The sequence below is a fragment of the Polypterus senegalus genome, chromosome 6 (genome assembly GCF_016835505.1).
Source record: "Polypterus senegalus isolate Bchr_013 chromosome 6, ASM1683550v1, whole genome shotgun sequence".
In the NCBI taxonomy this organism is placed as follows: Eukaryota; Metazoa; Chordata; class Cladistia; order Polypteriformes; family Polypteridae; genus Polypterus; species Polypterus senegalus.
Genome location: NC_053159.1, coordinates 141,316,396 through 141,328,412, shown reverse-complemented (window position 1 = coordinate 141,328,412; position 12,017 = coordinate 141,316,396). Strand labels below are relative to the sequence as shown.

The 12,017-nt window shown below is 33.8% G+C and overlaps 1 protein-coding gene across 4 annotated transcripts in view; it reads left to right on the top strand.

The window, feature by feature from the left end:
• Nucleotides 1–1,212: 1,212 nt before the first annotated feature.
• LOC120531704 (activin receptor type-2A) overlaps nucleotides 1,213–12,017 on the top strand; it is a 121,663-nt gene continuing 110,858 nt past the window's right edge. For 2 of the 4 annotated variants that reach the window (XM_039757361.1, XM_039757358.1), the window contains exon 1: nucleotides 1,214–2,416. In XM_039757361.1, coding sequence (XP_039613295.1) covers nucleotides 2,362–2,416 — 55 coding nt within the window. In that variant the 5' untranslated portion in view covers nucleotides 1,214–2,361. Of the gene's footprint in view, nucleotides 2,417–12,017 lie in introns of all 4 variants that reach the window. The other 2 variants (XM_039757360.1, XM_039757359.1) reach the window with 2 other exon arrangements.

The window sequence follows — 12,017 nt, the reverse complement described above, 5'->3', positions numbered from 1 at the left end:
ACTGGAATTTATACTACAAATTATACAATATTGTTAATGATTCAAAATAAATCATATTCTTTTATATTGCACATTGTAGAGTTTAAGTAACAGAGCTGCTAGTTCAGTTCTCTCAGAGCCGTTTGCTTAACGTGTCTTTGCTTTAGGTTTAAATATTTTTCCAAACAGCTGTAATGAGTACTAATATTGTACGTCACCTGGGACAAAGGTGTTAGAAAATATAACAATAGTAACCATAATAATATAAACAACAACAAAAGCTTATGTATGATAAAATATTAATTTCAGGAGCCTCACAAAAAAACACCTTTAGAATGATTACCAAAAGCTTAAGACACAATTGTAAATTTTAACTATGCACATTTTCAAAACTAAACTGCAATCAGCTAAAACAGTAAAAGAATTTTTAGACAAAAAGTAAAACGTTATATGAAGCGAATACGTATCCTGTATCATTCAGCTAATGCAATCTGTGCCAAAGCATCATATGTTACTTAACACGGACCTTTTCATGGTAAAAACTATCCTTTAGCTCTTTAACGTACAAACGCTGTCATTTTCTCTACAAGTGGCTTGCTTAGAATCACACAATATCAAAGGTGAAAGATAAACCTTGTAATTAATAGTTCAACTATTTAGCTATCAGAGCGCACCACCTACAATTAAAGTCTTCAATGTTTTTAAAATGTTTTAGGATTAATGACATAAATGGGCCAAGGATAAAGCTATGTCATTTGGAAAAAAAACAGTTGGGGTTTCGAAAAAAGTAAACAAAACGTATTTCATATTCGACACTATGATACATCTAGTTTTAAATGATCGCACTCAATGTTGGAATAGTTCAAAGCTAACATGACCATTGTACGCAAGAGTAGCTCCTGTTTCTATTTACAGTGTAACGCTTATAATCGGCAATCACTCAACACTTTATGCGAGTATAAAAAAAGATCTCCGCTGATAGGATAAGATAACCATCAATCAAAATCAATGTCCAGTAGTCGAATATTCAAGAGCCGCCTTCCAGAGGCTCGGTCAAGGGGAGGAGGTACGCATCCATCGGTGAATTGGGCGGTCTTCCCAACTTAAAGCAGCTGGTGTGTTGTTTTTCCTCCGTTTCGATTTGACGTGTAGTCATGTCACTCAAAAGGAGTTTCGCCTGGAAGGGGGAGGGGAATAGAAGAAGGAGGAGGAGGGAAAAAAAACAAAAACATTCTGAGCCTACCGCCATCTTGAATCTGGCTGGTTTCAGTGAATGAGAAGGGGGAAAAGGAACGAAGAGGAATCGGAAGCTAATATCGCCAAGGAGATACGTGACAGCTGTAGTGTTAGAACAAGTGTTCTCCTAAAATAAGAGAGAACACGACCTGTCTGAGCGTCATTTACATCACCGACTGTACGTTTTGTTCTGTTTTTCGGTCTTTTGTATCGAGAGCGGTGAAGTTGTTTCGAGAGCGGAGTTTGTTGTATTTGAATCAGACTTGGCAGCCCGGCTGAAATCAACTGCAACAGGACGTTCCCGTACTACTGGAGGAAGCCTATACACATCACCTGTGTGCCACCCATTGCCCATCTAGACCCCATCGACCTTAGTGGACGTCCCGCACTAATCGGTGCCGGACCTGCGTTAGAGGAAACTCGACAGGACCGGGATGAAAACAAACAACAGTTATGGAACGGCGTGAAAACAAGTGAATCCCCTAATTGTGCATTTTCTGACTGGACTGGAAGGTCGTGGCACGAGATGCTAGAGCGGTCAGGGGCGCGGATGACGCTCTGCCCATGCACGGTGTCACCGAGCCGCAGCCGTATCCGACTTGCCATCTTTCAGATTTTCCTGTGCGAGGCATGCCTGGAAGTCATTTAAACCAAAACAGCAGCAGCAGTAGTATTGTCACCGGAGTGCGCAAAAACAGAATCGAGCTGTTACACTTATGTTTGCTTTTTGTTGAAAGTTAATATGATGCTTTAAACTTCAGTGGTGGGAAGCAACAAGCGCCTTTGTTTTCTGGCAAGGCATCTTTTCTCCAGCTACAGCACTTCTGGGATCTTATTCATGCGCGTATTCCCTTTGAAAAGGTGCACAGGACGGCACAAGTCAATTCGACTACACGTGTCTCCAGAGTTCGGTTTTGTCGTCAAAGCAGACTTTTGCTTCCAGTATACAATATTTGGGATTTTGCCAGCATCCATTTTTTAAAACATATATGTATATTTGAGCTTGCCGGATTCCTTTAAATAACAGATGCGTGCAGCACGCGTAACATAAATCAATACGTGCTTGCAGTAGCTGTACACCCGATCCTCTGGGGTTATACATTTGGGATTTTTAAAAATTGTAAATCGGGAATTACCATCTTTAAAATGGGAGCAGCTGCGAAACTAGCATTTGCCGTTTTCCTTATCTCCTGTTCCTCAGGTGGGTGCAATTTATGTTTTCTGCTCACTGTTGAATTTAAGTCATCGTAATTGGGTAAAATGTAATGCCTTACAGGTTTGTGCTGTCAACCGGGAATACAGTATATGTAGTGAACTAATGCACTAGGACATAATGCGTTTTTGTTTGTGTTACAACAGTCTCTCAGTGCTGCTGATTGCTACGATTGGCCGTTTTGTTAGTTTACATTGAACACTTCTAATGAGGCGCTATTTTTATGTCGATTCGTTAATGCTGACAATAACCTTGACCAAGACAATTTTTACGGAAAGGCTGGTTGTGCTGTTCACGTGTTGTCTCGAAGACGGTTAAAAGAATAGGCAGTAGATCAACTGCGTGACAAACCAGAAACCGCAAAATATTATCGAGCTGCCAGTGGTGGTATGATTTTTATTTTAGTGAACCCGTCGGAATGTTACATTACGTACATTTAAAAAAGGCAAATCCAACACGTTATAATAAAACCGAAACGGACCGGTTACAGCAGTCTAGCTCTGCAAATCAAATCAATTACTTGGTTAATAGGATTTCTTTGGCTACCGAATGGCAGTTGTAACGAAACGCCTGCTTTGTTTCCATTTTTCTTGGCTGCGATTATTAATTTGATCTGATAGAATGTCTAAAGGATTTGCGCGTTGTTTTTCATTTTGCGTTTGTTTTGAAGTTTTTACTTGGACGCGTTGATACAAAGTCATTGTACTGCTAATGTTGTAGGCGTAATTCATAGCTTTACGTTCGTAAATTGTTTTATCAGTTACTAACAATGTGTATCGATCATTCCCAGTAATGTGAAATGACAGGACAGGTCAGGCACTCGATTAAAACGCGACATTAATACCTTACTGGAAAAAATACTAAAGATTGGGGAGTGAATTTGTTAATGCACATTTCGTTATCTGCCTTGTTTGTAGACGGACTTTTTATATTAAAGCAGCGTGATGACTGTGCTAGGACGAAGACTTCCTTGTATTAAACACACATCTGCAGAGAATATGTATGTGAATGTCCATGCAAGGATTAAACAATATCGACACATGAAACGTACTAGTTTTGTATCGATATACTGTATTTGCATGTCCTATTTTTGTTTGCAGGCTTTTCATAATGGTATATATATATATATATATATATATATATATATATATATATATATATATATATATATATATATGCTCCACATATGAAAGTTTGCATTATTTAACTTAGTTTTTCTTCGTGCTTCTACGTAGCATGTTTCCGTGTATACGTTTGGCCCATATGTATGTAAAAACAATGCAGCAGATACAAACAGACCCCACATATTGAGTATCTGTTTACACGGATAATGTTCGATGCCTAAGATCACCGTGGAAGCTATTTTTATAGGGTGAACTATATTCTGTGATTTATTTTTTTATTCAATTTCGACTCGCACTTTGAAAATTACAAACAGCTTGCATAACGTTAAGGTGTATTTTATGAGAGATATTGCACAATATGTAAAGTGCCCTTATACAGTTGAACTCGCAATTGTAACCCAGCGGGACAACAGCGTTTTATTTCTGCAAAAGAGAAGGGCGAAAATAAAACTGGTTTGAAATAATTCACATGCATATTCCGTTTTTTATTTATAAGTGTTTAGATTAATAGAAGATTTAATGCCTTCTGAATATGTAATGGGTACTCTTTTGGATCTTCATTTGTACAGCTTATTAAAATATCTCCTTTAAGATGTGCCTGATTGTTTTTAGTAATAGGTTTGTTTTGAAGTATGCTGCATTTAACAATGTTCCAGACATATCCGTATAATTTTTTGTAGATTTTAAAAAGGGAAATTAAATTAGTATCCCCATTCATTTTTAGTGTTTTACACTAAAATCGTACATGTATCATGCAGGTTTGTGCATTTTATGGCAATTTTGACATTGCTTTTAGAATATTTTGTTTTGTGGAAAACAAATCTTGAGTTTTTACATAATTTTATGAAAGGTTCAAGCCCTCTTTATGTAATAATATTTCATTTATAAGCATTTTAACCGAGGGATTTTTAGTTTGTAAAATACAGAGGTGTTTTTTTCTCCATAAATTTTAGGTGGCAGGGTTGTTAGAATTTCTGCCTCATTTTACAGGAGAGTTGGTTAGAATCCTAGTCTAGTTAGTGTGTGTTTGTGTATGAGAGAGTATGGACATTCTCCCAGTGTCAGCATGTTGCAAAACCAAAAACGCCCCCAATTTAAGTACTCTGATTTTCCTCGGATGTCCCAAAGGCATGCTTGTTAGGACATTTGGTAAGTCTAAATTGGTCCACTATAGTGTGGGTGTAGGAGTGTGTCATGTGACAGACTGGTACTCTGTCCAGGGCTGGTTTTCACTTTGCTCTAAATGTTGTAGCCTTGTGCTTTAATGGTCTACAACAAAGAGAGTTGGATTAAGCATAGTCTAGGTAATGGCTGAATAGATGCATGAATTGCAATTGATCTTAGGGATTTACATTTTTATAGGTTTGCCTTTAAGTTATTTTACTTGTATTTGTACAAAACCATGTTTAAAACACACATTCAGGAGTGTCGCTACTCAAAAAGAGCCTGCACTTGCTATAGAGTTATGTGGTTGTTTTATTGACCTTTAAGACCATAAGCATGATAGTGACCGTGGTTCACTGACTAAAAATATCTCGGCCAACCACTGCTTTAGCTGAAAAAGTGAATGTATTCATACTTGATTTGTAGCTTAGTATTTACTTGTATATGTACACACTTGTTTAGCAATAACTTTGTCTTGGACTTGCTCAGTTTTCTATTTTTTCAGTTTTAATAGCAGTCTACAATGTCTGAAGTGTTTTGGTGTTAGATTTAGTGGAATGTTTTCTGCGTGTTTGGCAGTAATTTTTTGATAGGCAACATACTAAGATAATTCTGAGAGAATTAATTATTCATTGTACATTAGTTACATTTTGATTTGTTGCAGTTGTACCTTTTAGGGAGTGCTTAATTGATCACTGATAACTGATAGTTATTCCAATAGAGACAGGTTACATTGAAAATGCAGTGTTTTTCGGATTAAATATACAAACTTAACTGAACAATATGTCTTATTAGAGTCAACAACAACAACTTTTTTTCTATAGCACATTTTCATACAAAGGATGTAGCTGAAAATGCTTTATGAAATCTCAAAGAAATAGTTGTATACAATAAAAAACAAATTTAAAATTAGATAAGAATAATGATGACTATTTCATATACAAAAATAAATACACACATTTATAATTTGTTTGGTAATTTGGAGGTGTGATACAAACATAATACAGGTAAATTGTCAGCTTCTGTAGTGTTGAATTCAAGTGCCATTGAGTTCCAAGTTTTTCTGGATGATACAGCTTAACAGTATATGATGTATGTGATGTTTTAAGAAAGTGTAGGTGTAACCATGGACAATCTTGTAGTTATTGTATTTACACTATTTTCCTTTTTAATAGACAGCAACACCTTTCCTAAAGCTGCACTTGGGTTGTTGTTTTGTAAAGTTTTAGTCAGATATTAGAAATGCATTAAGTAGATTAAGAAAAATAGAAACGCAAGTTTTAGAAAGGAAGAGGTTGATCTATTTTTTCCCCCCTTGTCCCTCCAAAATGTGTAACAAGGAATTCAGTATCTGCTTTAAATATTTTGTAGTTCATTCTGACTAGTACAATGTTTGTACTTGCTAAACATATGTTGTATTATAGTAGTTTATTATTAAACAGGATATCTTTATTTTTTTTTTTTAACTGTTAATACTCTGTTCATTTGTTATAACAAGAACACATGTACTTACTTTATGTCCCTCACTGAACCTTCAATGATTGTATACCGTCTTGTCACAGAAATTTGTCTACGCAAGAGGTAGAAGTGGACCATTCCTGTTTTAGATGCATTTTTAGGTGCAAGTCATCTGTTTTATGTCATTGTAATTTTGCTGAAAGCTAAGACATGCCAGTCTCAAAACGATAATTCCAAATCAGGGTAATGGGGAGCTGGAGCCTATCCCCTCAGCACTGATGCAACCACGAAAAAACAACCTTGAATAGAACATAAGTCCAACACAAGGCCTTGCTTGTTTGTGTGGGTAAATTATTTGCGAATCTGGGATGAGTAATGACATAATCAATGCATTCTTCCTTTCCTCTTAAGGCAGGAGAAAAATATATGACAGAACTAATAAAAGGTTGTAGTTTGTGGAGTCATGAACTAAAATCTTTGAAAATGTTTTAAATTGGTAATATTGACAAATGTATCAGTTTGTACATTTGATACTTTTATCATAGTGTTGTTAGCTATATGATGTAATTGCGCTATATAAAATAAAGACTCATTTATATTCACATTTGTGTGGAATACTGGAAGAGTTCCAAAAGACATATATATTTCTGTTGTGATGCTCATTTTATTTATGTCCCTTTGTTTTCTTATTTTTATAATGAGCAGTATCACCCAGACAGGCTTGAGGACATTGTAGTTTCAAATAAGCATTATTGATGAATTTGTTTATTATGGTTGATATTTGAAAGGGGGATGTGCCCTCAGTTTAATGTCAAGCCAAGATTATATCATTATTATTATTTATTTATTTATTTTTGCTTAAATGGTTTCTTAAATAATGGTTACTAATGCAGGAGTTTAGAAGAAATAAAGATATCATCTGTTTTAAGCCAGCAATTTAGTTCTGCATTCCTGGACAGATTACATATGTTCCTACTAAATATCAGCATTTTTATCACTTGATGTTTTTTCCTGGAAAAAGTGCTACACTCATTACAGCATTAGCTTCAAAACACGTACTTGGCAGATAAAATAATGACTAAAACATTTGCAGTTGAAGTATTGTGAGGCACTGGAGTGTCAGTAGTTTTAGTACAGCTGTAATGTTAAAGTAGTATTTACAAAAGATGTTCCTTTGACTTTATTTTGTGTTGTTAGTGCTTTGTTGACTATGTGGATAAACTAAAATGTTATTGGTTACAGTTATTTTCCACTAGTCTCTGGATCCTTTTTTTGTTCTGCTTTATAATTCAGGTATTTGTTGCCTGTTCTCTGAAATTAATTTGTGTATATAATGTGTTTTCTTTTTTTGGACATCTTCTGGGATATACCAGTGTTACTGCTATAAAATAAAGTGAAATATAAATTATCATTAATTAATAAAGGGAAACGGTGGATTTCTTAACTTTGGAAATCCTAGAAACCTATAGTAATTGGGTTGAGGTTTAAGATCAGTTTGTAATTTATTTATTTTTTTTAAATACCTTTTAAGATCTGCTAAATAGGATCAGTTAGTAATGTGTAGATATCCAGCTTTCAGCTTACACTTAATGTTTATAAGAATTTCAGTTTTAAAATATACAGTAGACATTAACCAGGAATATTTAATACATTTTTCCTTTTGACTTATTGTTTTTTATTAGTTTGAGATGAATTCCTTTTAATCTGCATAGAAGCATATGGAATGATCAAAGCACTGAAGGTGCTGAAATTTCTGGTTTGGGTTTGATTTTTAGTGTTAAGGAGTCTGTTATAAATTTACTCTGATACTTCATAGTATTTTGATCCAGACTTTGTTTTTGGATTTCAATTGTGTTTGTTTTTATGTGTGTACTACATATAAAGCCATTCTGATTATTTCATTAAAGCAATTAAGTTGGTATGATTTGCATTCAATTTGACTAGTAGTATATACTATTAGTTTCTGGTTAAGATTCAGAATTTATAGTTTTTCAATAGCTATTTTTTAATATCTAGTTTATAAGGCCTGTGGTAAGCTGGCGCCTTGCCCGAGGTTTGTTTCCTGCCTTGTGCCCTGTGTTGGTTGGGATTGGCTCCAGCAGACCCCTGTGACTCTGTAGTTAGGATATAGCAGGTTGGATGATGGATGGATGGATGGATAGTTTATAAGGCACTAATTATTAAGTTACGGAATACGTGTGTTGTGGAATAAAGGTCTTTGTTAAAATTCGTTAACACTACAAATGTTTACCAGCTGTAATAAGCAGGAATGATAATTACTTAGATTACAATTGGCTATTCTGATGAAATGTTCAAATGTGATTATGTACAGAAAACCCAGTAGATGGTATTTATGAAGAAATAATGCATGTAAGTTTAACTGTGAAAGAGCCATGCATTAACATCTTCAAACACTTCAGTATGTATGATTTATAATCATGATCACCTGTCATGTATAGATCCTATGTTGGTCCTAGAGTGTGTATTTGTATTTCACATTGAGAAAAAAGAATTTTTGTATCTTGATTTCTGTCACTTTTTTACCAGGTTTAAAATGCCTTTTATGGTGAAAAGAAAACTACAATATAAAGAAAATTACTATTCTGTAGTGAGTATCTTAAAGCAAAAAGATGATGTGGAACTGGTGCTTTTGAATAGCCACCACCTCATATTCTATTGTCGTATTAAATACAGAAATACTACATTTTAAAAAGAAATGCAACATTAAAGTGCTAAAAATGCTCAGTTTTTGCTAATACTTCTCTAAATGGACAGTTAGCAACCACTTACTATCATATCTTGAAAAACTTTTTGATTGCATTTTTTAAGTCTTTCTCTGGAAAACATGTTCACTACATATAGTTTTAGTAAGTATGTACTGTACTGTATATTGTTTGTACTGGGGTTTATTTAGATTTACTTTAATACAAACCAAATGATTTTAAGTAAAAAAAAAAAAAAAAAAGTTGTTTACCATGAAACATGGTTAATTGTATACAACCATGCAAGACTTAACAGTGTGTATTTATGTGAAAAGACCATCTAACTTATCTACTTCATAATTAGTACTTTTTTCATGTTCAGATAAAACCACTGTAAATGAACATAATTTCAAAATCCATCCATTTTCTGAACCAATTTAGTATTCTATATTATAAAGTTAGAAAATTGACAGAACTCATTCTAACTTCATCATGAGAAAGGCAGGATCCAGCACAAGGTATACTCACTGTCTGAGGGCCAGTTTATATAATTTAAGCCAGGGTGTTTGGACTTTTGTGGCAAATGTGTCTGGCACTGTTCCAACCATGCTGCCTATTCATTTAATAATGAAAGCAAGAAATATATAGTGTGTGTGTATATATAATAATAATAATAATAAAAAAAAACTAAAATAAAAATGCCTATTTGTGATTGGTAGGTTGTATTTGATCTAACTTTGGTTAATGTAACTAGAATTCATTAAATTCCCAAGTGTCTCTTCCATGTTCAGAAGTCGTCTTTTAAACAAAGGACAATCCAGGATTCTGTAAATAAAAACAGGAGGTCTTATTGTGGTTAAAAGGTATAATCTGTAAAAAGATTAAATACATACAGGGAGGACATTGATAATAGCTGTATTTTGTGTGTTTGAGCAAGGGATAATAATATCATGATTAAGCTAATAAAGTTTTTTTTTTTTCTTCTTTTAAAAAACATAAGATACTCTAATTAGAATTAAACAACAATGCAAACTTATTTCTTGATTGGGAGAACACAACAGATTTTCTGTCAGATCTTCCATTTATCAGATTTACAAAGCTAGTCTTTGCCGTCAATTGAAAAATCTCAAGTTTGTTTCAGCCTTTGTAATGGTGGGTGTGGTGTACATTTTTCTCTTGTTTTTTTCTGTAAAGTGCTGGGCCATGGTGAAAAACATGAATGCACTTGCTTAAGGGAAAACTGTAGCTATTGGCTGTTGAGTTATTTCACTATAAAATGAATTTTTATCATTTGTTCAGGTGCTGTTTTTCCTAACAAGGAGACCATCATGATACTGTTGATTTTGAATCAGATCTTACTGCATGTTTAATAAACCAAATTTTGTTTTAATCATGAGTTGCACTTTTGTTAGAGAAGCAAATCATGGTATTTTGTGAATTGTAATACTTTTTATTTTGTTTCTACCTTTATACTATTTGGATTTTTAATATTCCAATTAGTCATGGGTTCACTGTGTCATTTTTAACCATTTCTTAGGAGTCAATCTGGTCACTTAATTCTGTTGAACTGCTTTATAAATTATTGTATGCTTTTGAGTTTCATGTAAACAGAATACATTTTGCAGTAAGCTAGTTCATACTGTAAGCTACAATAGGGGATGTGCACAATATAAAAACCTACAAATCAAATCATACTTGAGGTTAGCTGGGCAGAATGCAACAGGTGACATATACATTTATTTACTCACTAGCAGGAAGTGACTTTTATGTACTGTTGGAAATCATTCAAGTCTTATCAGTTTGGTCTTGTGCTTTAGGAGCTCATAGTGTGTTCATCTCTGTCTTGGAAGATATTTTTGGGTGACTGAGTTGATTTGTCTGGTAAAATTTATTTAACACAACCAGTTCTCAGTTTAGCAGCTCATTGCTATTTATGCTGAGCAGTGTGCATAAGAACCCATCAGGTATCTAAATGCAGATCAGGTTTTTTTATTTGGAAAAAATGGTGCTGTGGGGGCCACCTGTTTCACAAAATGGATGTATACATTTTGATATGTTTTGTGCTTCCATCCTTATTTTTTATTAAGTAGGGTTTCTTCATGTATTAATCATAAAGGAAAACAAATGTAAAGTATAGCCAATTATGTTTAAATTTGTAAGCTTTAAGTTGTTAATACCTGTATTTATCCTTGAAGTAATAAACTAACCTCTTCCAATTTTCATCCAGTAATCTTAATGGTAAGATAGGTAGGGCGTTTCAGTCGGTTGCCATCTGCTCACAGTTGTCCTTATGTCTCTAAAGCCTTGATATTTCGTTTTCTTCCTAACTGCAAAAAAGTTATGCTTGTCACACACTTTAGAGAGCATAAAGAACAGACCATTAATAATCACATCTATAGAACCTGTCCACACAAAAGCTTTTGCAGTGAGTTGAGCAGACCCCAGGCTGTCGGGTTTATTTAAAAAGGGGCATGCCTTCAGTCTACTTTTTATGTTAATTCTTTCATACATACTGACCTTTTTGTTTCTTTGCTTGTTTGTTTTTGTAGATGGCAAAGTAGAAGCAGTATTTTCTATGGTACAGGATTCCAGCATTGCATTTACAAAATCAATTTTATGTGTGGTTTTAATTTTTTTAAAAACACTTTTTAAAACAATAAATAATTTATATTGTGTCAGTATTAAAACAATGTAAGTGTTAAGTCTTTGTCAGAATTAACTAATTATAAGTAAAGAAGCTAGTCATGCATTATTACTGATGCTGCTTTAAATAAATTGAAGGAAATATAAATAGAACTAACTTTTTTCCAATATTTTTATGTCTCGTGTGTTTTATGTTTTTAGCACAGGATTTTTAATGAATTATCAATGAGTACTTATGTGACTTACTGATTAAGCTATGTAATGTTGCTTTCAAAATAAGTGAAGCTTTTCCAATGAACAAACAAATTTATGTGTATTGTTAGCCCTGCCTGTTACAGTCTTTATAAATAATAAATAAATATAAATTTAAATCTAAATGTGATTATGACAATAACGAGGAATGAGAATTAAAAAAAAAAAATGCTTGTTGTGCCATTATTGCCCCTTCAACACAAAGTGTGAAGCTATATCAAAGTCAGCGGCCAAAAGGTAACTTTG